Here is a 25,609-nt window from a genome sequence, read left to right as displayed (position 1 = left end):
TTTGTCTTCTTCCTTTTCAAGTGTTTCTGGATAAGGAATTCAAAAAAACTAAACACATTTTTTGGTGTAATATAAAATATTCATTGTATTTTCTTATCAAAACAGTTACCAAGTATTTTTATGTTTGTAAACAAATATGTTTTCACAACATACCTTGTATATATGTAAAAAGTATCTCACTCTTGCTGCTCATTCTCTGATGAAGAAAAAAATCAGTGAAAATTACAGAAATTGTGGTAGAACTTTATTTGCCCTCTGGTCCTGTACCTTTGGCTAGTCACATACCTACTCAAGAAACCTTCACCATGGGGTACAACAGGATGAAGATATGAACTTACTTTTAACATCCCTTACTAGACTGACTGCTATATCAAGTATTAAGTGCACAACACTTAAATGACAATTAGTGTAACTGAGTAGCTTCTAATTTTGTTTTTAATTCTTCAGCTTATGTGTAAACAATTCAAAAGTATGTTCCATACTAAGTGGTATTGTGCAACTTCACTTTTTTTAATAATAAATTTTTTTTAATTCATAAATCGCAAGACCTGTTTTAGTATTCTTTTAAATTTTTTTAACGTTTATTTATTTTTGGGAGATAGAGCACAAGCAGGGAAGGGGCAGAGAAGAGAGGGAGACACAGAATCTGAAGCAGACTCCAGGCTCTGAGCTGTCAGCACAGGGCCTGATGTGGGGCTTAAACCCACAAACCATAAGATCATGACCTGAGCCAAAATCAGGCACCCAACAAACTGAGCCATTGAAGCACCCCTAACTTCACTTTATTTAATGTGTACAACAGTCCCATGAACTTGATAAAGTATAACCTTGGATAGCTTCAGGGGCTAGGATTTAAATTCATCATTATCACAAAAAAAAAAAAAAAAAAAGACACTGGAAACAAAAGAAACAAAAATATAAAGGAGTAAGTCACAAATGAAGCAAATAATTCAACAAATATAACTGGCATAATTTTGTTTTCCAGAATACATTAAAAAAAAAACTCAAATAATCAGAAAAAGTCAAACAGTCTAACAGAAAAATAGGCAGTGGATGTTTCACAATGGAGGAATCATAAATGCCAACAAAGACATGAAAAGCTATTGTATGTCACTTGTATTCAAAGAAATGCAAATTCCCATATGAGATATTTTATCGGAAAAAGATTGACAATAAGTAAGATGAACAATATTAAATGTTGAAGAGAATTTATGTCAGCATGAGGATGCTTTTGGAGCCAACAGAAATGCTCTAAGACTGGACTCAAGGTGCTGGTTACACAAAAATCATTGAATTCTACACTTAAAATAGGCAAATTTTGTAATATACAAATTATACCTCAACAAAGCTTTCTTAAAAATGATGATACACTGCTGGAGGAACGTAAATTGGTACAAATTTCTTGAAAAACAGGTCAACAGTATGTGATAATGTTGAACACTCCACGAGCTAGCACTTCCATTCCAAGGTAACTGCTTTAGGGAAACTTTTATACATATGCACTAGGAACCATGCACAGAAATGTGCTCACAACAGCAATATTTATTTATATTTTTAAATTTTAATTCCAGTAGGGCTAACAGGCAGTATATTAGTTACAGGTATACAATATAGTGATTCGACAATTCCATACATTACTCAGTGTTCATCATGTTAAGTGTACTCTAATCCCCTTCACCTGTATCACCCAGAAATATCTATTATTTAAAAAAGAAACAGAAAATGTCCCCTGGCAAGATAATAAAAAATAAAATATATATTCACCAAATGGAATATTATACAGCACTGAAAATTATTCACAAATAATACGAATAATCCTGGGAAGCTTATTGTTGGGTAAAAAAATGTCTCAAAGACTACATAAAGTGATACTATTTATATTAAAGTCAAAATAAGCCAAATGAATATATTGCTTAAAAATATATGCATCTAGGCCAACAGGCACATGAAAAGATGCTCAACATCGCTCCTCATCAGGGAAATGCAAATCAAAACCACACTCAGATATCACCTCACGCCAGTCAGAATGGCCAAAATGAACAAATCAGGAGACTATAGATGCTGGAGAGGATGTGGAGAAACAGGAACCCTCTTGCACTGTTGGTGGGAATGCAAACTGGTGCAGCCACTCTGGAAAACAGTGTGGAGGTTCCTCAAAAAATTAAAAATAGATCTACGCTATGACCCAGCAGTAGCACTGCTAGGAATTTACCCCAGGGATACAGGAGTACTGACGCATAGGGGCACCTGTACCCCAATGTTTATAGCAGCACTCTCAACAATAGCCAAATTGTGGAAAAAGCCTAAATGTCCATCAACTGATGAATGGATAAAGAAATTGTGGTTTATATACACAATGGAGTACTACGTGGCAATGAGAAAGAATGAAATATGGCCCTTTGTAGCAACGTGGATGGAACTGGAGAGTGTGATGCTAAGTGAAATAAGCCATACAGAGAAAGACATATACCATATGTTTTCACTCATATGTGGATCCTGAGAAACTTAACAGAAACCCATGGGGGAGGGGAAGGAAAAAAAAAGAAAAAAAAGAGGTTAGAGTGGGAGAGAGAGCCAAAGCATAAGAGACTCTTAAAAACTGAGAACAAACTGAGGGTTGATAGGGGGTGGGAGGGAGGGGAGGGGAGGTGATGGGCATTGAAGAGGGCATCTTTTGGGATGAGCACTGGGTGTGGTATGGAAACTAATTTGACAATAAATTTCATATAATAAAATAAATAAAAAATAAATGTGCTGATCTAAATATATATATATATATATATATATATATATATATATATATATGCATCTGTGGGGCACCTGTGCATCATCAGTTAAGCATCCAACTCTTCATGTCGGCTCAGATCATGATCTCTCAGTTTGGGAGATCGAGCCCCATGACAGGCTCTGCACTATTAGTGCAACTGCTTGGGATTTTCTCTCTCCCTTTCTCTCTGCCCCTCCTCTGCTTGTGCTCTTTCCCTCAAAATAAATAAATAAACATTACTATATTGTATATACATTGTAAATATATTATATATACATATATAGTAACATTTATTTTTTATACTACACACACACACACACACACACACACACACACGCATCTGTGAGAAAATTATGTTTTTAAAAGGCAAAAAATCAAACACAAAATTCAGGCCACCCCTGGGTGATAGGGTAGGGTAGCAAGGAAGGGCTGTAGAGAGTAATCCATGGCCAAGTACTGTTAACATTCTACTGTTGGACTGCATGGTACGTTTGAGGTATTCAACGTATCATGGTGCTTTAAAACTTAAATACACTGCACATAATCAGGTGTTACATTCAAAAATACAATAAAGAAAAAATCACAATAAAGTAGGTCTCTCCTGATACACACACCATGGCACCAAATTCTGTCTGGCCGGTGACAAGATGATGGTCTATATCTTAAAAACAACGGGGGTATTTTTTAAAGCATTAATCCCTAAGCAAACATCCTTTATGGTTCTGACAGGCTTTGACAGATGATTAGAAAGTTTCAACTGCTGGCCTGGACTTACGCATAAATGACAATTGCAGAACAGAATCTTCCCAGTCCTCCTGGAATCAGCTATTGGATATCTCATTACAGACTCAGGATTTTTGCCTTTCTTGCTTTAATAGTGCCACCACCAGCAGCTAACATTTACCCAACATATACTATGGAACAGGCCACAAGGTATTTCATTTGTAACATCTTTTACCCTGAGGCAGACACTAAAATCATCTATTATCAGTGCCATTTTATAGATGAGGAAACTGCAGCCAAGAGAAACTGGATAACTTGCCTAAGATCTCACAGCTCATAATCAAGGAGCTGCCATTCAAGAGTGAGAATGGAAAACTTTAACCAACTCTGGCTCAACTACTCTGAAGCCAACACAGCCAAGCAATGAGCCAGAAAATCAACTCTAAACCACCTAGTTTTATATAATCAAGGAGGTAAAAACTTACTTCTATCCCTCAATAACTGGAAAGGAAAGTTAGTATGCTTTTTACTTTCTATTTTTTTAAAGGACTACTTGTCAAGAAGATGATTTGTAAATACTGGCTTAGGCTAAGAGCAGGACTAATAGATTTACTCAAAGATCTGCTGTCTATTAAAAAAAATCACAGATGTAATAAACAGAATTGTCAAACTTATTTTACACATCGACACATGGCCCTTGAAGAGTATCCTAAAGGGGACCTGAACCATAATGAAGCCTTGTTCTCCTTTAAAGAGGATCAATTGTCTCCATATTTAATAAAACAAGAAAATCCCATACTTACACCCTGGTAAGTTAGTTTTTTCATATGGGAAATTAAAAACACAACAATCTTTACTAATGTATTCATACTTTTCTAGATTAAGCAAGCCCTTGTTCATCTAACTGTTTTAAGTGTATTATACTATAGTGTAACACAGTATTTCAAAACATTTGTATAATACACTTTTATGACAGAGACTACCTAAGTACTTAGTATCTGTTTTCACCCTTAGAAAAGATTTTATCTGTCTCTCCAAATTCTTCTATAGACTTCTATCTACTTTTTCTTCTGTTTCTCCCAGTTGTTTTTTTCCACCTTGCTTCATTTTTCTCTTGGTGTAACTTCTCACTTAAAGCAATTTTAGATTTAACACACTCTCATAACACTTGGCAGAGAGCTGCAACTATTGAGCTTCCCTTTCATTGTTCATAAATAAAAACAATCTAAGGCATGAACAATTATCTCATTTTCATTCTTCACAGTGTAAAATTCTGGATCATATACACAGGCTCAACATTATTCCTTCAGTGAAAATGGGGGAACTAACAATAATTTCCCTGAATATTAAACTATATTTTCTCATTGTAGAAAATTTGGAATATAAGTTTTTAAGAGATCAAACTTACTTATAAACCTGCAAACAAAAGAAAACCATTATATAATTTTAGTTATACCTTTCTCTAAAAAGAAATATTTTAAATTAAAACATAATTAGAATCAGACTTCTGGAATCTGTGGCTCTAATTATATTCCAGTGACCCCAAAAGCCCACTGACAGGTTGTAACTCACTTTGAGGAATCCAGGCTAGGAAACTGGTGTGTGGGAGCAGTTCCACAACCTCTCCATTTCAGCCAGACCAGCCACTCTCTGCCCATGGTCAATTGGATGATTTATCATGGGAATTCTACACAATACTGGAAACCCAATGTGGGCATTTCAAGATCTTGGGGATATAGCTATACACAGTTACTTTGGTTTATTCACTCACCATTGAATTATGAACATTTTCTTAACATCTATTTTATTGTACATATTACTTCATGTCTATAAGAATTTGTATCATTATTTTCCTTTCTAATATACACATCGTTTTACATTCTTTGCTCTAGTTTTAAGAAACACTGGAAAATAATTTTGGTGCATAAATATTGACCCATATATCTGATCATTTCTAAAACAGATTCTAGAAGCAGAAGGTGTGGATCAACAGTTCCTTTTTTACAGCAGAGTTACATGAGTCTTTCTACTCTATAAAATCCCTTTAAAAAAAATACCCACTTCCATGTCTTTAAAAGCCATAATAAAGATGAAATCTAGACTATCTTCATCTTCCTTTTTTTTTTTTTTTTAATGGGGAAGAGTGGGGCCAAAGTAAGAATGGGGCTTCAAATGGACATGCCTTAATCAGAGTACTTTTATAAGCCTGCAGGCAAAGCCTGGGCTGCAATGGGAACAGAAGAAGCTTGCTTCTGAAGATACTAAACATCCAGTGAAGACCCTGGCAGATATTAACCCAAGACAGGAAGAGGTCCAGAGTACACAACACAGTTCAAAGTTCTAATTTTCCTTCCTGGTGCCACTGTAGAGTAGTAGAGAATGGGAACGAGGGCCTCCCAAGTTCTGCCACTAAGTATGTGTCATCTTAGATGAATCCTCACATTTCAGTCTGAGGTTCCTCATCTACAAATGTGTTGACTACATCATATGATTTCCAACACTCCTTCCAGGTAAAATCAATGATTTTATGATCACCAGTCAAATTCAGTAATAAAATTCTGGTTCTTCACCTCTTGGCTTCATGTTCTTGCCCCTTCAGTAATTCCTACTGCTGCTTCCCTAATACTTTCCCACAGATATTTGCCCCTCTGGGCCTACGGATCATCTAGTACCCACACAATCCTTAGCATCCTTACCCCTCACCATGGCTCATATGTCTGAGGGCCTCTGTACCTTTAATCCTCACCATAATCTCAGGGATTACGTGACTCCTCAGGACCCAAAATCATTTCCAACATACCTCACCATAATCTCAGGGATTACGTGACTCCTCAGGACCCAAAATCATTTCCAACATAAGATCAAACAGTTTTTCCCATAAACATGCTGAGGTCAACAGCTGCTTATCTCAAGTGGCAGCCCAATCTGTTCTGGGGCAGAGATGTATTCTTCAGAAAGTTCTTCCAGAGACAAAATTGATGTTCCCTACAGTGATCTCACCTAACCTTCTCACATGCAACACGCTTGAAGGCAGTGGTGATATACTCTGAGGTCACCCTGCATCTGGGCTTTAATTCTCTTCCATTGGCAGTTCCTATACAATTCCTGGTATGCTGCTCTGGCAATAGCCCTCTAAAAGCTTCCAGAACTGATGGAACATTCTAGATGCAATATGACTAGTGAATTGGAAATACTATCACCTCCCCTGTCTGGATGGCATAATATGGGATCATGCAGGTTAAGACTTCATTCACTGAAGATCAGCCATAATATGCCAGCAGATAATGACTTTTGATTAACTAGAAGCCTTATTTCACAGAACTAAAATCTGAAAGTCATGATCCTATAAACCAATAGTTCTCTCTTTGCACCAAAACATGTCTGGAATAATGACATTTTACCTTGGATGTGAAAATTACACACACAGTGTTCTGGCTTTAAATAACTTCTTATTTCAAGATAAATGATATACTGACATGATAAAAATACAAAATGAAAAGGAACTCCATTCGTGACTCAGTTTAAACTGTTTAACTTCATTTGGAAATGCTCAGCCTTAGATAAATTTGTTGTCCAAGTGCACCATCTGGTGGATAAAGGTATTTAAGCTCCCCCATTATATATATATATATAAATATATAATTTATGTAATTATACATATATAATTTATAAGGCCAAAATGTCATTGCAACTAAAATCTTAGTGTAAAGATTCCCATGCTTTAGCCAAAAGATTTCTATAGAGGGGCTCTTGACAAGATTATAATACGAAAAAAATCTAGAGTTCATAAACTTCACTATCGAAGAATCCAGTTCACTTTCTTGAAGAAATGTTGCTCATATGAAGCAAACATTTTTAATCTGGGAGGAACTTCAGACAACAGTTTATTCAAATCCTTCCCTTTACAGATGAAGAATCTAAGGCAAAGACAGAGCTCTCCTGAAAGTCACAGCTAGGGATAGCAGGCATTGATTATATAAATAAATAGGTAAAATATTCTCAACTGTTTAACATGGCCTTCTATTTAAAGAGGTTGTGCAAGAGTCCAGGACCAGATGGCTTCCCAGGGGAGTTCTACCAGACGTTTAAAGCAGAGATAATACCTATCCTTCTCAAGCTATTCCAAGAAATAGAAAGGGAAGGAAAACTTCCAGACTCATTCTATGAAGCCAGTATTACTTTGATTCCTAACCAGACAGAGACCCAGTAAAAAAAGAGAACTACAGGCCAATATCCCTGATGAATATGGATGCAAAAATTCCCAATAAGATACTAGCAAATCGAATTCAACAGCATATAAAAAGAATTATTCACCATGATCAAGTGGGATTCATTCCTGGGATGCAGGGCTGGTTCAACATTCGCAAATCAATCAACGTGATACATCACATTAATAAAAAAAAAAGAGAAGAACCATATGATCCTGTCAATCGATGCAGAAAAGGCCTTTGACAAAATCCAGCATCCTTTCTTAATAAAAACCCTTGAGAAAGTCGGGATAGAAGGAACATACTTAAAGATCATAAATGCCATTTATGAAAAGCCCACAGCTAACATCATCCTCAATGGGGAAAAACTGAGAGCTTTCCCCCTGAGATCAGGAACACGACAGGGATGCCCACTCTCACCACTGTTGTTTAATATAGTGTTGGAAGTTCTAGCATCAGCAATCAGACAACAAAAGGAAATCAAAGGCATCAAAATGGGCAAAGATGAAGTCAAGCTTTCGCTTTTTGCAGATGACATGATATTATACATGGAAAATCCGATAGACTCCACCAAAAGTCTGCTAGAACTGATACATGAATTCAGCAAAGTTGCAGGATACAAAATCAATGTACAGAAATCAGTTGCATTCTTATACACTAACAATGAAGCAACAGAAAGACAAATAAAGAAACTGATCCCATTCACAATTGCACCAAGAAGCATAAAATACCTAGGAATAAATCTACCCAAAGATGTAAAAGATCTGTATGCTGAAAACTATAGAAAGCTTATGAAGGTAATTGAAGAAGATATAAAGAAATGGAAAGACATTCCTGCTCATGGATTGGAAGAATAAATATTGTCAAAATGTCAATACTACCCAAAGCTATCTACACATTCAATGCAATCCCAATCAAAATTGCACCAGCATTCTTCTCGAAACTAGAACAAGCCATCCTAAAATTCATATGGAACCACAAAAGGCCCCGAATAGCCAAAGTAATTTTGAAGAAGAAGACCAAAGCAGGAGGCATCACAATCCCAGACTTTAGCCTCTACTACAAAGCTGTAATCACCAAGACAGCATGGTATTGGCACAAAAACAGACACATAGACCAATGGAATAGAATAGAAACCCCAGAACTAGACCCACAAATGTATGGCCAACTCATTTTTGACAAAGCAGGAAAGAACATCCAATGGAATAAAGACAGTCTCTTTAACAAATGGTGCTGGGAGAACTTGACAGCAACATGCAGAAGGTTGAAACTAGACCACTTTCTCACACCATTCACAAAAATAAACTCAAAATGGATAAAGGACCTGAATGTGAGACAGGAAACCACCAAAACCCTAGAGGAGAAAGCAGGAAAAGACCTCTCTGACCTCAGCCGTAGCAATCTCTTACTCAACACATCCCCAAAGGCAAGGGAATTAAAAGCAAAAATGAACTACTGGGACCTTATGAAGATAAAAAGCTTCTGCACAGCAAAGGAAACAACCAAGAAAACTAAAAGGCAACCAACGGAATGGGAAAAGATATTTGCAAATGACATATCGGACAAAGGGCTAGTATCCAAAATCTATAAAGAGCTCACCAAACTCCACACCTGAAAAACAAATAACCCAGTGAAGAAATGGGCAGAAAACATGAATAGACACTTCTCTAAAGAAGACATCCGGATGGCCAACAGGCACATGAAAAGATGTTCAACGTCGCTCCTTATCAGGGAAATACAAATCAAAACCACACTCAGATATCACCTCATGCCAGTCAGAGTGGCCAAAATGAACAAATCAGGAGACTATAGATGCTGGAGAGGATGTGGAGAAACGGGAACCCTCTTGCACTGTTGGTGGAAATGCAAACTGGTGCAGCCACTCTGGAAAACAGTGTGGAGGTTCCTCAAAAAATTAAAAATAGACCTACCCTATGACCCAGCAATAGCACTGCTAGGAATTTACCCCAGGGATACAGGAGTACTGACGCATAGGGGCACTTGTACCCCAATGTTTATAGCAGCACTCTCAACAATAGCAAATTATGGAAAGAGCCTAAATGTCCATCAACTGATGAATGGATAAAGAAATTGTGGTTTATATACACAATGGAATACTACGTGGCAATGAGAAAGAATGAAATATGGCCTTTTGTAGCAACGTGGATGGAACTGGAGAGTGTGATGCTAAGTGAAATAAGCCATACAGAGAAAGACAGATACCATATGGTTTCACTCTTATGTGGATCCTGAGAAACTTAACAGAAACCCATGAAGGAGGGGAAGGAAAAAAAAAAAAAAAGAGGCTAGAGTGGGAGAGAGCCAAAGCATAGGAGACTGTTAAAAACTGAGAACAAACTGAGGGTTGATGGGGGGTGGGAGGGAGGGGAGGGTGGGTGATGGGTTTTAAGGAGGGCACCTTTTGGGATGAGCACTGGGTGTTGTATGGAAACCAATTTGACAATAAATTTCATATATTAAAAAAATAAATAAATAAATACATAAATAAATAAAACTGAAGCCAAAAATAAATAAATAAATAAATAAAGAGGTTGTGCAGGAAAGGCAGGAAATAAGGCAGCCAGTGTCTGTGGCAAAGTGCCACTCTCTTGGGTTGGCAATAATCTGCCCACCTCACTGTGGACTGTGGCCTACCCCTAAACTGACCCGCAACCAGGAGTTGTTATATCCTCCCTGCCTCCACAGCCTGTTTGCATCCCTCTTCACCTTAGATTTATGTTTTCCTCCACCCAAGAAAACCAACCTACCAGTAAAAGTAAGACAGATAAAATAAATGTTAAATCACCCTTTTGAAGAGTATCTATCAACACAGGAAAGAGTTCATAATGTGTTAAAATGGGAGAGGAAAAGAAAGGACCAAATATGTTCACTATGATACCGTATCTGTAAAAAAAAAAACAAAAAAACAAAAAAATACAGTTCTAGAGAATTAAATAGAGAAAAAACATTGGAAAGAAATACATTAAACATTTTTGACAGCTAGTGTCTCTGAATGCCAGGATTATAAGTGATTTCAAATTTTTTTTCTCTTACATAATGCTTTGCACATTTTTTATCCTTAACATTTATATGTTTTTAAATTTATTTTGAGACAGACAGAGGCAGCATGAGTGGGGGAGGGGCAGAGACAGTGGGAGAGAGAGAAAATCCCAAGCAAACTCTGCACTGTCAGCACAGAGCCCGATGCAGGGCTCTAACTCAAGGAACTGTGAGATCACGACCTAAGCCAAAAACATGAGTCAGACACTTAACCAACAGAGCTACCCAGGCTAAGCTCCTTCTTAACATTTATATTAACAAAAAGAAATTTTTATGTTAAATAGTTATATATTTATACTCATAGACCATCAGAAAATGAACAAAAGAAACTGGAAAGAGGACTCCAAACACATATCCATCCATCCAGTACATAAATAGCAGGGGAAAAAATTCTCCAGCTCTCAAGGAGAAATACACAGAATAAGACACTGCATTTTTGTCTTAAGGCTTACCATGGTATTTTTCAAAATATTTTTAATTTTCTATCAATTGTCTATTAATAAATACCCGGATGACTAGCAAATTAATACTTAAGGATAAAGTTAGAAATATAATTTCTTTAAAATATTTTCTATATTTTGACACTTAAGGACTTGAGTTCACATCCTAAGTCCATTTTCTGCTTGTAAAATTTTGCCTGAGTTATATGACAGAATATATGGCATGGTATTCCCCAAAGAACTCCAGATCTTCCAGTTTGAGAACCACTGTCTCTCAATGTAATTAGGGCTTTGAAGTATATATCAGGAACACAGTTACTGGAAGGTCAGTATCAAGAATGGAACATTGTTCCCTTGCCTCAAGATCCCTGTATCGTCTATGCAGACTGAGATCAGTGAAGGAATCTTTTGCAAAATATCTTACAGGAGCAGTTTTCAAGTGCTTTCTGGGGACCACTGGGAAATACCCAGGTCCCATTAGGGTCTGTGGCATCAAAACAGTCTTAATTATACCAAGACATTATGTGCCTTTACACTCTCATTCTCACATGAGGTCGAGTTTCTGCAGGCCACATGACATCACCACGGACTAAATGCAGAAGCAAGTATATAAATCCAGAGGTCTTCTATTAAGCTAGACATTAGAGATTTGAAAAAATGTAAAAAAATGCCACTCCTCTCACTAATTTTTTGCCTAGAAAGGTATAGTCGTTTTTTAATAAAAATATGTATGTTATTATATAATGATTTTTAATGAATTAAGGAGCTTTTAAATATTCTCAGTTTTAATTTCTAATAAAATAAACAAGGATAGACATAGCCTACATAAGGAAAAGCTCTTAGAGGTCCACAATAAATTATTAGAAGCATAAAGGGGTCCTGAGACCAAAAAGTTTGAGAACCACTGCCTCACTGTTCAGAAAAACATGCACTAGGGAAGATCACTCTACCCTATTCCTCTTCCTGCTCTTCAAAGCACTTTCCAAGCTTCTGGCTGTGACTAGTCCATCTTACAGACCATTATCTGATCACATTTCCTAAAGCATGATTCTGATCCTATCATTTCCCCTACTAAAATAACCTCAAACATTTCAAGCAATAACCAAAAACATTAAAGAAACTCCATGATTTGTCCTCAGATTATTTTTTAAATGTTATACACTCATCAATTCTACAATTATTTCAGTACATTCTTTGCAGCAGACACTATGATGGGGGCTGGGGTTGAACAGTCTATGAGAAGTCACACCTGCCATCCCTGGACCCAGAGTCTACTGAGGAAGAACTATTCACATAAACATACGCATCCTTAATTTTCTATATTCATTTTCCAAATTTGCTAGATTTATAAATTTTTTTCACCCAAAATGCACTATCCACATCAAAAACTCTCTGTAATGACTATGAATGTCCACCAAAAGATTCATTTTGGTTGTATACAAATCCAGGTAAGGGAATGTATATAACAGTTAAGTTGTATCTCAACTGTTCTCCCAAAAGGAGAGGCAATCATGCCTTTTGCTCATATTAAATGTACTGAGCATCAATGCTATCATCATCCCATCTTATTAATAAAAATGTCTTCTGAGAAAGTAAAAATTCCCAATGAAAAAGTAAGCATAAGAAACCTAGAAAAGCCCACACATCAGAAAGAGTTGGAAGTGATGGTGCATACAGAGGGAAGGAGGCACATAAGGCATGATCTTGACATGTCCCTATCTAGTAAATACAACAGTGCTAGAAAGCTTAACTGTGCTTAAGCCAACACAATATTTGAGAAACTAGAGAAACTCCTTGTACAGTGGACTGAGAGCCATTCTAAGTACCAGGCCACAGGGTACCAGGCTGGTACAGGGAAGGGTAGTGGACACCTTCAGAGATCTGGAAGCAGCTGCAGTGGGAGAGAACATGATTTGGGGGTGGGGGGGGACTGAATTTCAAAGCAAGTCTGAGAAATTTATAAACAGTGATAGATGGCACAAGCTGTAAGTCACGGGTGAAGCAGCTTCCCCTCACAGTGAGATGTGCTATCTTCCTCCAGTGAACTGCAGAAAACTATCATCAAAGATGGTGACACACAAAGGAAACTATCAATCTTAATGCAATGCCATCTCATAGGTTGATTTCAGGACAAAGTACCTGGATGCAAAGCATCCAAAGGCTAACTTGTTCTTAAGTGAGAACTGCGATGATGTGGATAAGCTAAGCTCCTTGCTGGTACAATACTCTGACAACATCGGTTCAAAGGGGTCATTGCAGACTGCACTACCTGTGATGATATGAGATATTCAAAGAAGAAAGCATGGGCAGTGGAGGAGATGGATGAGCCTTAAAGGTAGAGCTATAAGTCACAATCAACAAAGGGAAATCTTGCAAAGAGGACTCTTTTGAAAACAGACAACACTCTTAGAGATCCTTCTAGTGTTACCAGTTATAAAGATAATAGCCAGCTTAAACAAAGCATATTGAATTTCATTTTAAACCTTGATTTAATGAACCATTACCATCATTAAGAGGATCACCATTATACTATATAAGTATTACTAGAAATGCCATCCTAAACAGCACAGAACACAAGTCTGAATGTTTCACTCTCACTGTCCTAGTATAAATAATGTTAACGCTTGTGCTTAGCTCTCACATACAGAACAAAGGGACGTACTCCATCTCCAAAGGTCTGTAGAAGTACACACAGCTACTGGCTACCTCAGAAATGTTCTAGTTTGTCTTTCCTACAGATACCTGTTTACTTCATGTCTCTTAGCTAAGCTGAATCATTCCCACATAGTTACAGGACTTTTTTTCTCCCTGTTCCTCTTTCCTCTTTGTATTTCTTTTGTGTGTGTGTGTTTCCTAAAGAAACTCTCATGCTTCTTTTAACAGAAGGCTAACTTTTTAAATGTACAATTAGCAACTTCCTTTGCTTGGCACAAAAACACACACTCAGATCAATGGAACAGAACACAGAGCCCAGAAATGGACCCACAAACATATGGTCAACTAATCTTTGACAAAGCAGGAAAGAATATCCAATGGAATAAAGACAGTTTCTTCAGATAATGGTGCTGGAAAACTGGACAGTAACATGCAGAAAAATGAACCTGGACCACTTTCTTATGCCATACACAAAAAATAAACTCAAAATGGATAAAAGACCTAAATGTAAGACAGGAAGCCATCAAAATCCTCAAGGAGAAAGCAGGCAAAAACCACTTTGATCTTGGCTGCAGCAACTTCTTACTCAACACGTCTCCGGAGGCAAGGGAAACAAAAGCAAAAATGAACTACTAGGACCTCATCAAAATAAAAATCTTTTGCACAGCAAAGAAAACAATCAGCAAAACTAAAAGGCAACCGAAGGAATGGGAGAAGATATTCGCAAATGACATATCAGATAAAGGGTTAGTGTCCAAAATCTATAAAGAATTTATCAAACTCAACACCCAAAAAACAAATAACCCAGTGAAGAAATGGGCAAAAGACATGAATAGACACTTTTCCAAAGAAGACATCCAAATGGCAAACAGACACATGAAAAAATGCTCAACATCCCTCATCATCAGGGAAATACAAATCAAAACCACAATGAGATACCACCTCACCCCAGTCAGAATGGCTAACATTAACAACTCAGACAACAGATGTTGGTAAGAATGCGGAGAAAGAGGATCTCTTTTGCGCTGCTGCTGGGAATGCAAACTGGTGCAGCCACTCTGGAAAACAGTATGAAGGTTCCTCAAAAAAATTAAAAATAGAACTACCCTATGACCCAGCAATTGCCCTACTAATAAGTATTTATCAAAGGGACACAGGTGTGCTGTTTTTTACACATGCACCCCAATGTTTATAGCAGCACTATTGACAATATCCAAAGTATGGAAAGAGCCTAAATGTCCATCGATGAATAAATAGATAAAGAAAATGTGGTGTGTATGTATATATATATATATATATATATATATAGTGGAGTATTACTCAGCAATCAAAAAGAATGAAATCTTGCCATTTGCAACTACATGGATAGAACTGGAGGGTATCATGCTAAGCAAAATTAGTCGGAGAAAGACAAATATCATATGACCTCACTCATATGAGGACTTTAAGATACAAAACAGATGAACATAAGGGAAGGGAAGCAAAAATAATATAAAAACACAGAGGGGAACAAAACATTAAAGACTCTTAAATATAGAGAACAAACTGAGGGTTGCTGGAGGGATTGTGGGAGAGGGGGTGGTCTAAATGGGTAAGGGGCATTAAGGAATCTACTCCTGAAATCATTATTGCACGTTATGCTAACTAACTTGGATACAAATTAAACAATAAATAAATTTTTAAAAATAAGATAAAAATAAATAAAACTTACTTTTAAAGAAAGTAAGTCCTTAGTGAAGCATAACGACAACAAAAATTCACATCTTAGGACTCTTAAGCTTCTGTTACTGTTACCAAGGAATCATCTAGGGCCACCCAAGAACACAGGTTGCTCTACCTCTAAGCTCAAAAACCTCTTTCATTACAGAAAATTCCTGACATAACCAAACACCTCAATTTAATTGTCTCAAGGTATCAGTGGAGTCAATGTAAATGAATCACATTCTCCTGAGAACATGTATTTTTATATCCCATCTATCTCAAAAAGGTTTTGAGCAAGAGTAAATAATTATGCCTCTGTATTAGGGGTTGCCAAATTTTTTATGCAAAGGGCCAAACAATAAATATTTTAGCTTTTGTGGGCCATACAATCTCTGTCACAACTACTTAACTCTGCCCTTATGGTGAAAAAAGCCATAATACATAAATGAATGAATTAGGCTATGCTCCAGTAAAACTTTATTTATAAAAACAAGCCAAAGAGAGAATCTGACTGTCAAGCCATGCTCTGGACTGTGTCACCATATGCCTTTAACAGCCTTGGTATTTCTATTTAAAAAACAGTAACTTGTTTAAATCATGTGACTGTTACTATTGCCCTAGTCTACTGCCCATGGTACCAAATGAGATTCCTTAGTATCAAAGGAAATTAAGCTCTGAAAGAAGTGGCAGAATGAAAAAGGAACCAGGGCACCTGGGTGGCTCAGTCATTAAGCATCCGACTCTAGGTTTCAGCTCAGGACATGATGTCACGGTGTTTGGGATTGAGCCCCATGTCAGGCTACACACTGACAGCACAGAGCCTGCTTCAGATTCTCTCTCTCCTCTCTCTCTCCTCTCCTTCTCTCTCTCTCTCTCTGCCTCTCTCCAGCAGGCATGCACTCAAAATAAAATAAACTTTAAAAAAAAATTGAAAGAGGAACCAACACTCATGCCCTGGGATCTCCAAGCCATTCTCCCTTTACTATCAAGGCTGATTGTTCTCAACTAGACCTTCATGAACACCCTCATCTCTAATTCCTGTGTTGTATTCAAGACTGACAATCACTAAAATGGCACCTCTTTGCCCAAAAGATTTGCCTTGTGCTGCAAGACAAACATTTGAGCAGGTGGGGTCACAATAGCACCACAGGTCGGGGACCATACCTACAGCCCTGTCTCCAGCCTGGAGCAGATCCCTTCCCCACAGATCACACTATTCCAGATTGGTCTCACCCTCTTCTAGCTGAAGCTCATAGAAAAGCCTCCAAATTCAGTGTGGTCTTACCCACAAATTTGCCTAATTCCTGCCCCATCCTCCTTTCTGCTTCCTTTACCTGACTTGAACTTACTCATCTAGGCCAAGCTCAGATGTCCTCTCTCCTCTAGCAAGTGTTCCTTCAGTGCCAAGCTTACTCTCAGTGTGTCTCCTCCTGGCTCCCTGGAACCCTACACTTGCTTTTATGGCCAAGCTCATTATACTTTATTGCCCCTCTAAGCCTATGAATAATTACTTGAAAACAAGGCTCCTTATTCATCTCTGTACCCTACACAAACTGTTTCTCTCACCTCCCCACACCCTCTCCAAGAACTCCCAGACTCACCAAAAAAAAAAGCTATGGTTTTTCAATCATTCTCCTAAAATGGCCACAACTAGACATTAGGGGGAAAAGTGAACTACAATTTGATGACCATAATTCCTTCCAAAATAATGCCATGAACCATATCAAACCAGTTTTCAATATAATTTAAATATTGAGCCAAACAGTTAAACAATTCAAGGATACAATAGAAAAAAGCAAAACAATGCTTTTTCAATGCACATTCGTTGTGATGATTTCAAACACTGCTAACAGTTGTGGGTTATTGGTACACTCACTCTTTGTCACTCTCTTTAATGCACTCTTTCTCTTGTTACTCTCCATCTACCTCAAGGGGGCAAAAACAAGTTGTTTTTCATTTGTCTGAATTATGGTGTCATAAACATGATTGGTTTTGTTTACCAGTAGCAGTCTATAACATCTCTCTCATCTTTCTGTATGCTCCAAAAGCTTTGAAAATATCAACTCAACTTTGGAGCTACTAAATGTTCCCTCAGAGCCTACACAAATTCCATAAAATACTATGCCTTGTAGGTCCTACCAAAATGACAGATTCCTGACTTCAGAACATGGAAATGATAAGAATGCTTTAAAATGTCATGTTTATAAACCAGTGGATTTTGTTCATTGGATTTTAATAACTAAAGTTACTCAAATCTGAAGTCTAAAGTCAATGTTCGTTGAAGCAATGCCAATGTGTAACTGGTTTTCAAATACAAGCAGCACATTGCTAAGCACAGGAAACCAAAGTCCATCAGCCTCTTCTGTGCCATAAACAATTATGTTATTTCACTATCAAATATGGAAAGCTAATTCAGGGCATTTTTATGTTAATTATTCTGAAAACTGCTCCAGATATACTGCTTCTAACTCTTAATTATATATGCAAAAAGGAACAAAGAGGCCAATGATCCCACAGGGTGGTTAGAAAAAAATAATTTACAGGGCACCTGGGTGGCTCAGTCGGTTGTGCATCTGACTTTGGCTCAGGTCATGATCTCTCAGTTGACAAGTGTGAGCCCCACATCAGGCTCTGTGCTGACAGCTCAGAGCCTGGAGCCTGCTTCAGATTCTGTGTCTCCCTCTCTCTCTGCCTCTCCCCTGCTCATGCTCTGTGTCTCTCTGTCTCAAAAATAAATAGACATTTTTTTTTAATTTTAATAATAATAATTTACACAAAATTTCATTTCATTTTAGGTCACTCAGACATGCAACCTCTCAGTCCAGAATCCAGATGATTCCTCAGCTGAATCTTCCTCTCAGAAGCCTGAAAACTTGCCATCATACCACATGGAAGAAACCAGAGAAGGCACAAAATAAACCATCAGCTCGGGGAATTTGTGGTTGACAACAACCTAGTTTTACACATTTCTACAACTAAGAGATTAACTCTACATAATTGTTTCCTTAAAACTGATAGGGGAGGTAAGAGCACCTGGCAGCCCCTCTACTAGCCTAGGAACTTTGGAAATATCTCCCTAGGTCTCAAATATAAAATGTCAACAGTATTTACTCTGCCTTACTCATTCCAATGGAAATCCCACAGAAGCTACTTTCATAAGACAAGGTGCCATGGGAGCGCCTGGGTTACTCAGTCGGTTGAGCGTCTGACTTCGGCTCAGGTCATGATCTCACAGTTCGTGAGTTCGAGCCCCACAGATTCTATGTCTCAGATTCTATGTCTCCCTCTCTCTCTGCTTCTCCCCTGCTTATGCTCTGTCTCTCTCTCCTTCAAAAATAAATAAAAACATTAAAAAAATTAAAAAAACAAAAGACAAGGTGCCATGTTCTGTAAGGAAGCCTAACTGTTAATGGTGCTCATTTTCCCAGATATAAGTAATCATAACATGTTAAGCTTAAAAATGTATCTGTTATCACTGAAGAATAAATCATTAAGAATAAACTAGAATTGAAATAAATATATATATATAGCAATAATCTAATACAAATTACAATTTGGCAATCTAAACATGGCAGGAACTAGAATTCACTGAATGATCTTCTAAAATGCAATATTAGAAAATGTTTCTAAAGTCAAAAACTGTTAAAACTTCCTTGGTGCTTTGGGGAAACGCACACTAAGGTGCAATCACGTGCATACGTATATACACACTCACATAAAATGAAAAGCCAAAGGAAATCATAAAGAGGTTGTTTCCGTTTGGTAAGCTTATAGGTAATTTTTATTTTTGTCTTCATATTTGCCTATATTTTTTCATTTTTCCACATAAGGATATGCTACCTTAATAAACAAATTCTCAACACAGAATTTACTTGTATTAATGAAAACCCAGAAGGGCAATGGGGAATGTTTTCTCTTTTTTTTAACTTTATTTTAGTATTTCAAACATACACATATTTAAAATGCCATGTATTATCATCTAGTGCCATCAATTACCAATATTTTGTCAATCTTCTTTCAACTATATCCAAACAATTTTATTTTCTAAAGTATTTTAAAAACAAATCCCAGACCCCATGTCATTTAAACTGCATATGTTTAAATGTGTATCTTTAATTAATAAAAAAATATAGTCACTATGCCATCATTATATTTAATAGGACAACAATAATTCCACAGTATCATCTAATGTCTAGTCCATATTCGGAAATGAGAATGTTCCTTTCAATTTAGAGATCCATCTAGAAAATTTTAAATTGTGCCACTATTTCATATCTAGAATGTATAAAGAACTATAAAGCAGTAAGAAAAGCATGACACAAAATTAAAATATTCAAGAGTCTTAAAAAGGTACCTCAATAAAAGGGAAAATCCAAACAGTCAATGAACATAAGGGAAAAAAATCACAATGCAACTTAAAACCACAACTACAACACACACCCAACAGAATGGCTAAATTTAAAAGACCAACAATACCTAATATTAGATAGGATGTGAACAATGGGGAATCTGAAAACACTGCTATAAGAAGGTGCAAACTGGAAAAGAGTTTTCTTCTGAAGCTAACTATGTACATACCCTATAACCACTACTAGGCATACACCCAATATAAACACACCATTCCATGCTCAGGGAAACATGTGCAGAACATCCATGAAAGTTTTGTTCATAAAAGCAAAAACTAAAACAACCAACATGACCCTTGGTGGCACAACAATAAATACACTGAGGCATATTCATACAATAGAATATTACAGAGCAAAGAAAATGAATGTAAAAAATTTAGAAATGTTTATAAGGTATGAAAGAAGCCAGACAAAAAGAATATACACTGAATGATTCTGGTTATATAAAATTCAGAAACAGAATATAATGAACTATATTCTTAAAGAAAAGAAAGAAGTGACTGCCATAAAGTCAGAATAGTGATTATCTTTGGATAAAACATACGACGAGTGAAGGGGATGTGTAGGGGAACTCTAGTATGCTAGTAAATATATTCCTTGATGTCAGTGATGATACACAGATGTTCACCTTGCAATAATTCATGAAGCTTTAAGTTTCTGTTTTGTGCACTTTCTACTTTATTTTATGTTTCAAAATACAAAAAGTTTAAAAATATTATAATAACTGATTCGGGCAAAGATTATCAATGGATGTAAATTCACTGGGTGAAAGGCTGCTGGGATACAGGATAGTTATCTAGCCTCTAAGTATCACTCTATAAATCACTAATTATAAAGAGAAATTCTTGACTGGATCCTTTAGATTGGAGGAAACCCAGTTTACAAATATTATTGGCAAAATTAGGATCTCATGAATGTGATCTGTATATTAGATGATATTAAAACACATGCTGAAATAATTAAAGTTGAACTATCAAAATGTCTGCAACTTACTTTCAAATGTTATAGCAGAGAGACAAAGAAAGAGACAAAGGGAGACAATGGCAGAGCAACAGAGAAACAAAGGAAATGAGGCAAATATTAACAACTGGTGAATCTAAATGAAGAGTATCCAAGTGTTCATTGCACTACTCCAACCTTTCAGTAGTTAAGACATTTCTCAAAATAAAAAGAAAACAAAAAACAAAACAAAACAAAAAAACAGCATTTACATGTATTACCAGGAGGCAAAAAGGACTGGTTTATTTCAAGCATGTTATGGCCACATAAATAATACTGGAAAGCCTATAATAATATGTACTTTTTAAAAAAGAGAAAAATTCTCACAATTTGTGGGAAAAAAAAGGAGAATAAACCTATTCAAATATAACTTTTTTAAATGACTAGGGGAAAACTACTAGAAGAATACATATTAAAATACTGTTTTAGCCTTAAGGTGGTATTATGAATGGATTATATTTCCTGTTTTCCAAATATTTTTAAAAGGTGTTTTGCTTAAAAAAATTTTAGTGTAATTTAAAGATCAGCCAGATAACCACATAATATATTACTGTTGAACAATTTCAGATATTTGTACCAGTAGGTGGTTTCAATCTGACAAATACCAGCAGCAGAAATCCTGATGTGTCTTTATTTCTTCTTGTCCTATGAGGAATTATGGATCACACAAAGCATAACAAATGACTACTTCTCATGTATCTAAAATGGTAACAAAAATAGGAAATGTGTCCTTTACAAAATCCATTACACTATAAATATACCTCATCATATATGCTTCCATTAATGTCTGCGCCATAGATGGGTGCTACGAAAGTTAAGTTCTTCCAATACTTGCGCTCCAAATCTTCATAATCCAAGTATCTTGGAGTACAGTATCTGCAAAAGGTAAATTAAAAGAGCACAAACCATATGACAATTATAAGATTTTCTCCACCCATATGTCTCAAATCATTTTACTTTTTAATTTTTTTTAATGTTTTATTTAAAGAGAGAACACGAGCAGTGGAGGGGAAGAGAGACAGGGAAACAAAGAATCTGAAGCAGGCTCCAGGATCTGAGCTGTCAGCACAGAGCCCGACGCAGGGCTCAAACTCGTGAACCACGAGATCATGACCTGAGCCGAAGTCAGACACTCAACAGACTAAGCCACCCAGGCACCCCTTCTTAAATCACTTTCTAAACAAATCTTATCAAAATGAAAACACTGCAACAACTCATGTTGTCAAATCTAGTAAGTAAATATACCAATGTATTTATCATAGATCTCTGAATACTCTTAAGATTCCTAAATAACTCTTTATAATATCTTTATATTTTTGACTAGTAAGGAAAATATTCTCATAAAAGTACCAAATATATAAGGAGAACAGTTAAAAACTCATTAATTTATCTTTCAAAATATTTTCTAAAATCTTTAACCAATTATACTATACTAAATTTTACAGGATTAGTTAAATAAAAGGGCTTAAATAAAATACAGAATACAAAATAAGGTAGATTTTCCTATGCATTGACATTAATATTTCTCCACAGTGAATTAATAAGCAGGTTACAGAATACTATGATAATATTTATGTAAAAAAATATCTATAACTGTACTCAAATGGTCAAAAAGAAAATATATACCATATTATTAATATTAATGTTTATCTTTCACACTGGAATTACAGAAAGGCACTTGCTTCTCTGTCCTATTTGGATTGTGAACAAATAATCTTATATTAATATACACACACACAAACACACACAAAATACCATTATTTCTTTTTTTTTTTTTTTTAGTTTTTTTAATTTATTTTTGAGACAGAGAGAGACAGAGCATGAACAGGGGAGGGTCAGCGAGAGGGAGACACAGAATCTGAAACAGGCTCCAGGCTCTGAGCTGTCAGCACAGAGCCTGATGCGGGGCTCGAACTCACGGACCGCGAGATCATGACCTGAGCCGAAGTCGGCCGCTTAACCGACTGAGCCACCCAGGCGCCCCAAAATACCATTATTTCTACATTTAAAAAGAGAAATCAAATGAAGAAGGTAATGAAACAGTTTGTTTAGCAGTAAAAAGAGTGTTTAGCAGCAGGAGCAATCCCAATAAAGCCTACTGAACATTTTAGAATGAATAACTGTAGAACAAGCAAAATCAATATACACTATACTGGGACCCCAAACTGGTTATCTAAGCAATAAGCAAGAATACCAAACAATTTAACAACTGTATTTGAAATACAGAATAATTTTCTGATTTACTCAAATCATTAGAATTTCAACAGGACAGCCAAAAATAAAAGGGATGGGCATGAAAGCATCATTAACTCCACTGTATTTCACCACTTCAGTTAGTAGGTTCCAGTAGTAACATGAATTCTAGGCACAAGCTAAGCAAGCTAACCAGAGTTCAGACTCAAGCGATAAAAAAGGTAACAGAGATACTGTTTATTTCGATTTACAGAGAAATTTGTTGGACTTTGGATACAGAAGTCCTAAATTACCTTTCACTATAAGATGACCTAAAGAATCTATCACACTATTTACTACTCAATCATGATCAATTTTTAACAACCTATAACTTTAAAAAGGAAACATATGGTTCAGTATTGGCTACTGAGGTTGAATTCTAAGATCTATGAATATCTGAAACAAACGATGATTCTAAACTTGAAAAAAAGTGACCAGTTCACTCAGTTGGCTACAGATTTCATCCCTAATGGACTGCCAAACAATCACAGCTGTCCCACAAATCCAGTGTCAATTTGCTCAAAAGCAATCCAACCATTCCTTTTCTCTAGAACCTTTTATTCACTATATTACAATTGTTAAGAGATAGGTGTCCAGAACAAGCCTGCCTAGAGCTTTGAATCCAGGCTTTGCCATATATAAGCCATGTAACCCTGGGCAGAGGACTGAATTTCTCCAGACCTCAGTTATTCCTCTATAAAACAGAATAATATCAATTGAATTACTGTGAGCATGCTATCACATAATTATGTAAAGCACATAGCTCCACTCCTAGAAGAAAGTATAGATCAGTAATGTAAGTGATACAAGAGAGCATATTACTTACCTCCATAAAGTTTTATTATAGTAGTGCTATGTTGGAGGTTTCTAGATTTTCGTTGGATTAAGTTGTGTTGTCAACCAAATGAGCATGTTATCCTGTCTACTGTTTATACCAAGCACATTATACAAGGACATGTACTGAATGAAGGAAACCAGATGAACAGAAAAACCAGGAGGATGCCTCCTGCCTCCCATGAAAATTAACCCCACCTCAGGACCATCCTACAACCACAATGAACACCATTTGACACTAGTACAGCTGTAAGTGAACAAGCAAGAGCCTTGGATTGAGGCTTAGAAACCCATTTCATTGCCATTTGAAATAAATTTCCACATGGAATTGGCAGATGAAATATAAAAAGAGAATTCTCAAAAGTATTTTAACATTGTAGCAATTATAACAAAATTAATCCAACTAAAAAATAAACTTTAACATGGAATAACCTTTCATGCAACTTATAATATATTTCACAACTAAAAAAAGAGCCAATTATTTTTAAAAATCATTTTTAAACTTCAGAAAGTCAAGAAATGTACATTCTGTTATTAAGAAAATCACAACAATCTGTCCAATAATTGACACCACCTCAAGTATATTTTGGCTTTCATGGCACTAATCATTCAATCAACATATACTGAAATAGGACCTACTATATCCCAGATACTGTACCAGGTATTGAGTATAAAGTGGTACACAAAACAAACAACATCACCTGAATGGCTATCTTCAGGAACAATCTACAAACAAGCCATCTGCGCAAAAATTGAACAGATATATAAACAAAGTAAGTGCCCAGTAAATTAAATTCCCTCTAAATAGAAAACTAATACCATGCTCAGGTAATCACATGGGCTACAGATGATGATCAAAGTTTCTCTATGACAAGAAAAAAAGGTCTTCCAGTCTCTTTTCTCATCAATATTTTGAATTACCATGTATTATTAACAACTATTGTCTCTGGGTGTTAAAATTCTGTGTTTCTAAAATGTTTGAATTTTCAAATAAGAATGTGTTACTTTTGTAACTAATGAAAACATTTCCGACCGTCTTCAAAATCCATCTCAACAGCACTACAAAATGAAATCATTCCTATCCTGATTAACAACCACAGAAGTCTTATTTTCCTTTGAAACTCCATGGCACTTTGAGCTTTTCGTGTGGTGATTATAAATGATTACTAAACGTATTAACAAACATTTCCTAGTAAGTATAGTCTGATTACTTTCAAGTACAAATTGTCTCCTGGGTGCCTGGGTGGCTCAGTCGGCTGAGCGACCGACTTTGGCTCAGATCACGATCTCACAGTTCGTGGGTTCGAGTCCCACATCAGGCTCTGTGCTGACCACTTGCTCAGAGCCTGGAGCCTGCTTCAGATTCTGTGTTTCCTTCTCCCTCTGCCCCTCCCTGCTCATGCTTTGTCTCACTCTGTTTCTCAAAAATAAATATATGTAAAAAAAAAAAATTGTCTCCTAAAATATCAAAGTAGCCAAGCAGATGTTCCACTAAATGAACCTATTTAATTAACACTTTAAAAATGACTCTGGAAATGGGTGCTAGAAGATAAATAACAGAACACAGTAAACCATTCATACTTA

General features: G+C 36.3%; 1 protein-coding gene and 1 long non-coding RNA gene across 17 annotated transcripts in view; one reads left to right on the top strand and one right to left on the bottom strand.

Annotated features, from left to right (window-relative positions):
• Positions 1-18,797, top strand: part of LOC102949191 — a 71,413-nt gene extending 52,616 nt beyond the window's left edge. For all 4 annotated transcript variants that reach the window (XR_447207.3, XR_006210798.1, XR_006210797.1 and 1 more), the window contains one exon: positions 18,350-18,797. This is a non-coding gene — a long non-coding RNA (uncharacterized LOC102949191). The remainder of the gene's footprint in view (positions 1-18,349) is intronic.
• The window catches only part of KDM4C (lysine demethylase 4C), a 431,545-nt gene that overhangs the window by 355,903 nt on the left and 50,033 nt on the right, over positions 1-25,609 (bottom strand). For all 13 annotated transcript variants that reach the window (XR_006210796.1, XM_042965101.1, XM_015544915.2 and 10 more), the window contains exon 5: positions 21,721-21,835. Coding sequence is in view for 12 of the 13 variants with exons in the window: in XM_042965101.1 (XP_042821035.1) it covers positions 21,721-21,835 (115 nt within the window). In the remaining variant the exon portion in view is untranslated. The remainder of the gene's footprint in view (positions 1-21,720; positions 21,836-25,609) is intronic.

This window comes from Panthera tigris, chromosome D4 (assembly GCF_018350195.1).
Source record: "Panthera tigris isolate Pti1 chromosome D4, P.tigris_Pti1_mat1.1, whole genome shotgun sequence".
Classification (NCBI taxonomy): Eukaryota; Metazoa; Chordata; class Mammalia; order Carnivora; family Felidae; genus Panthera; species Panthera tigris.
Note: the sequence above shows the minus strand (reverse complement) of the source record. Positions and strands in the feature narration are given on the sequence as shown.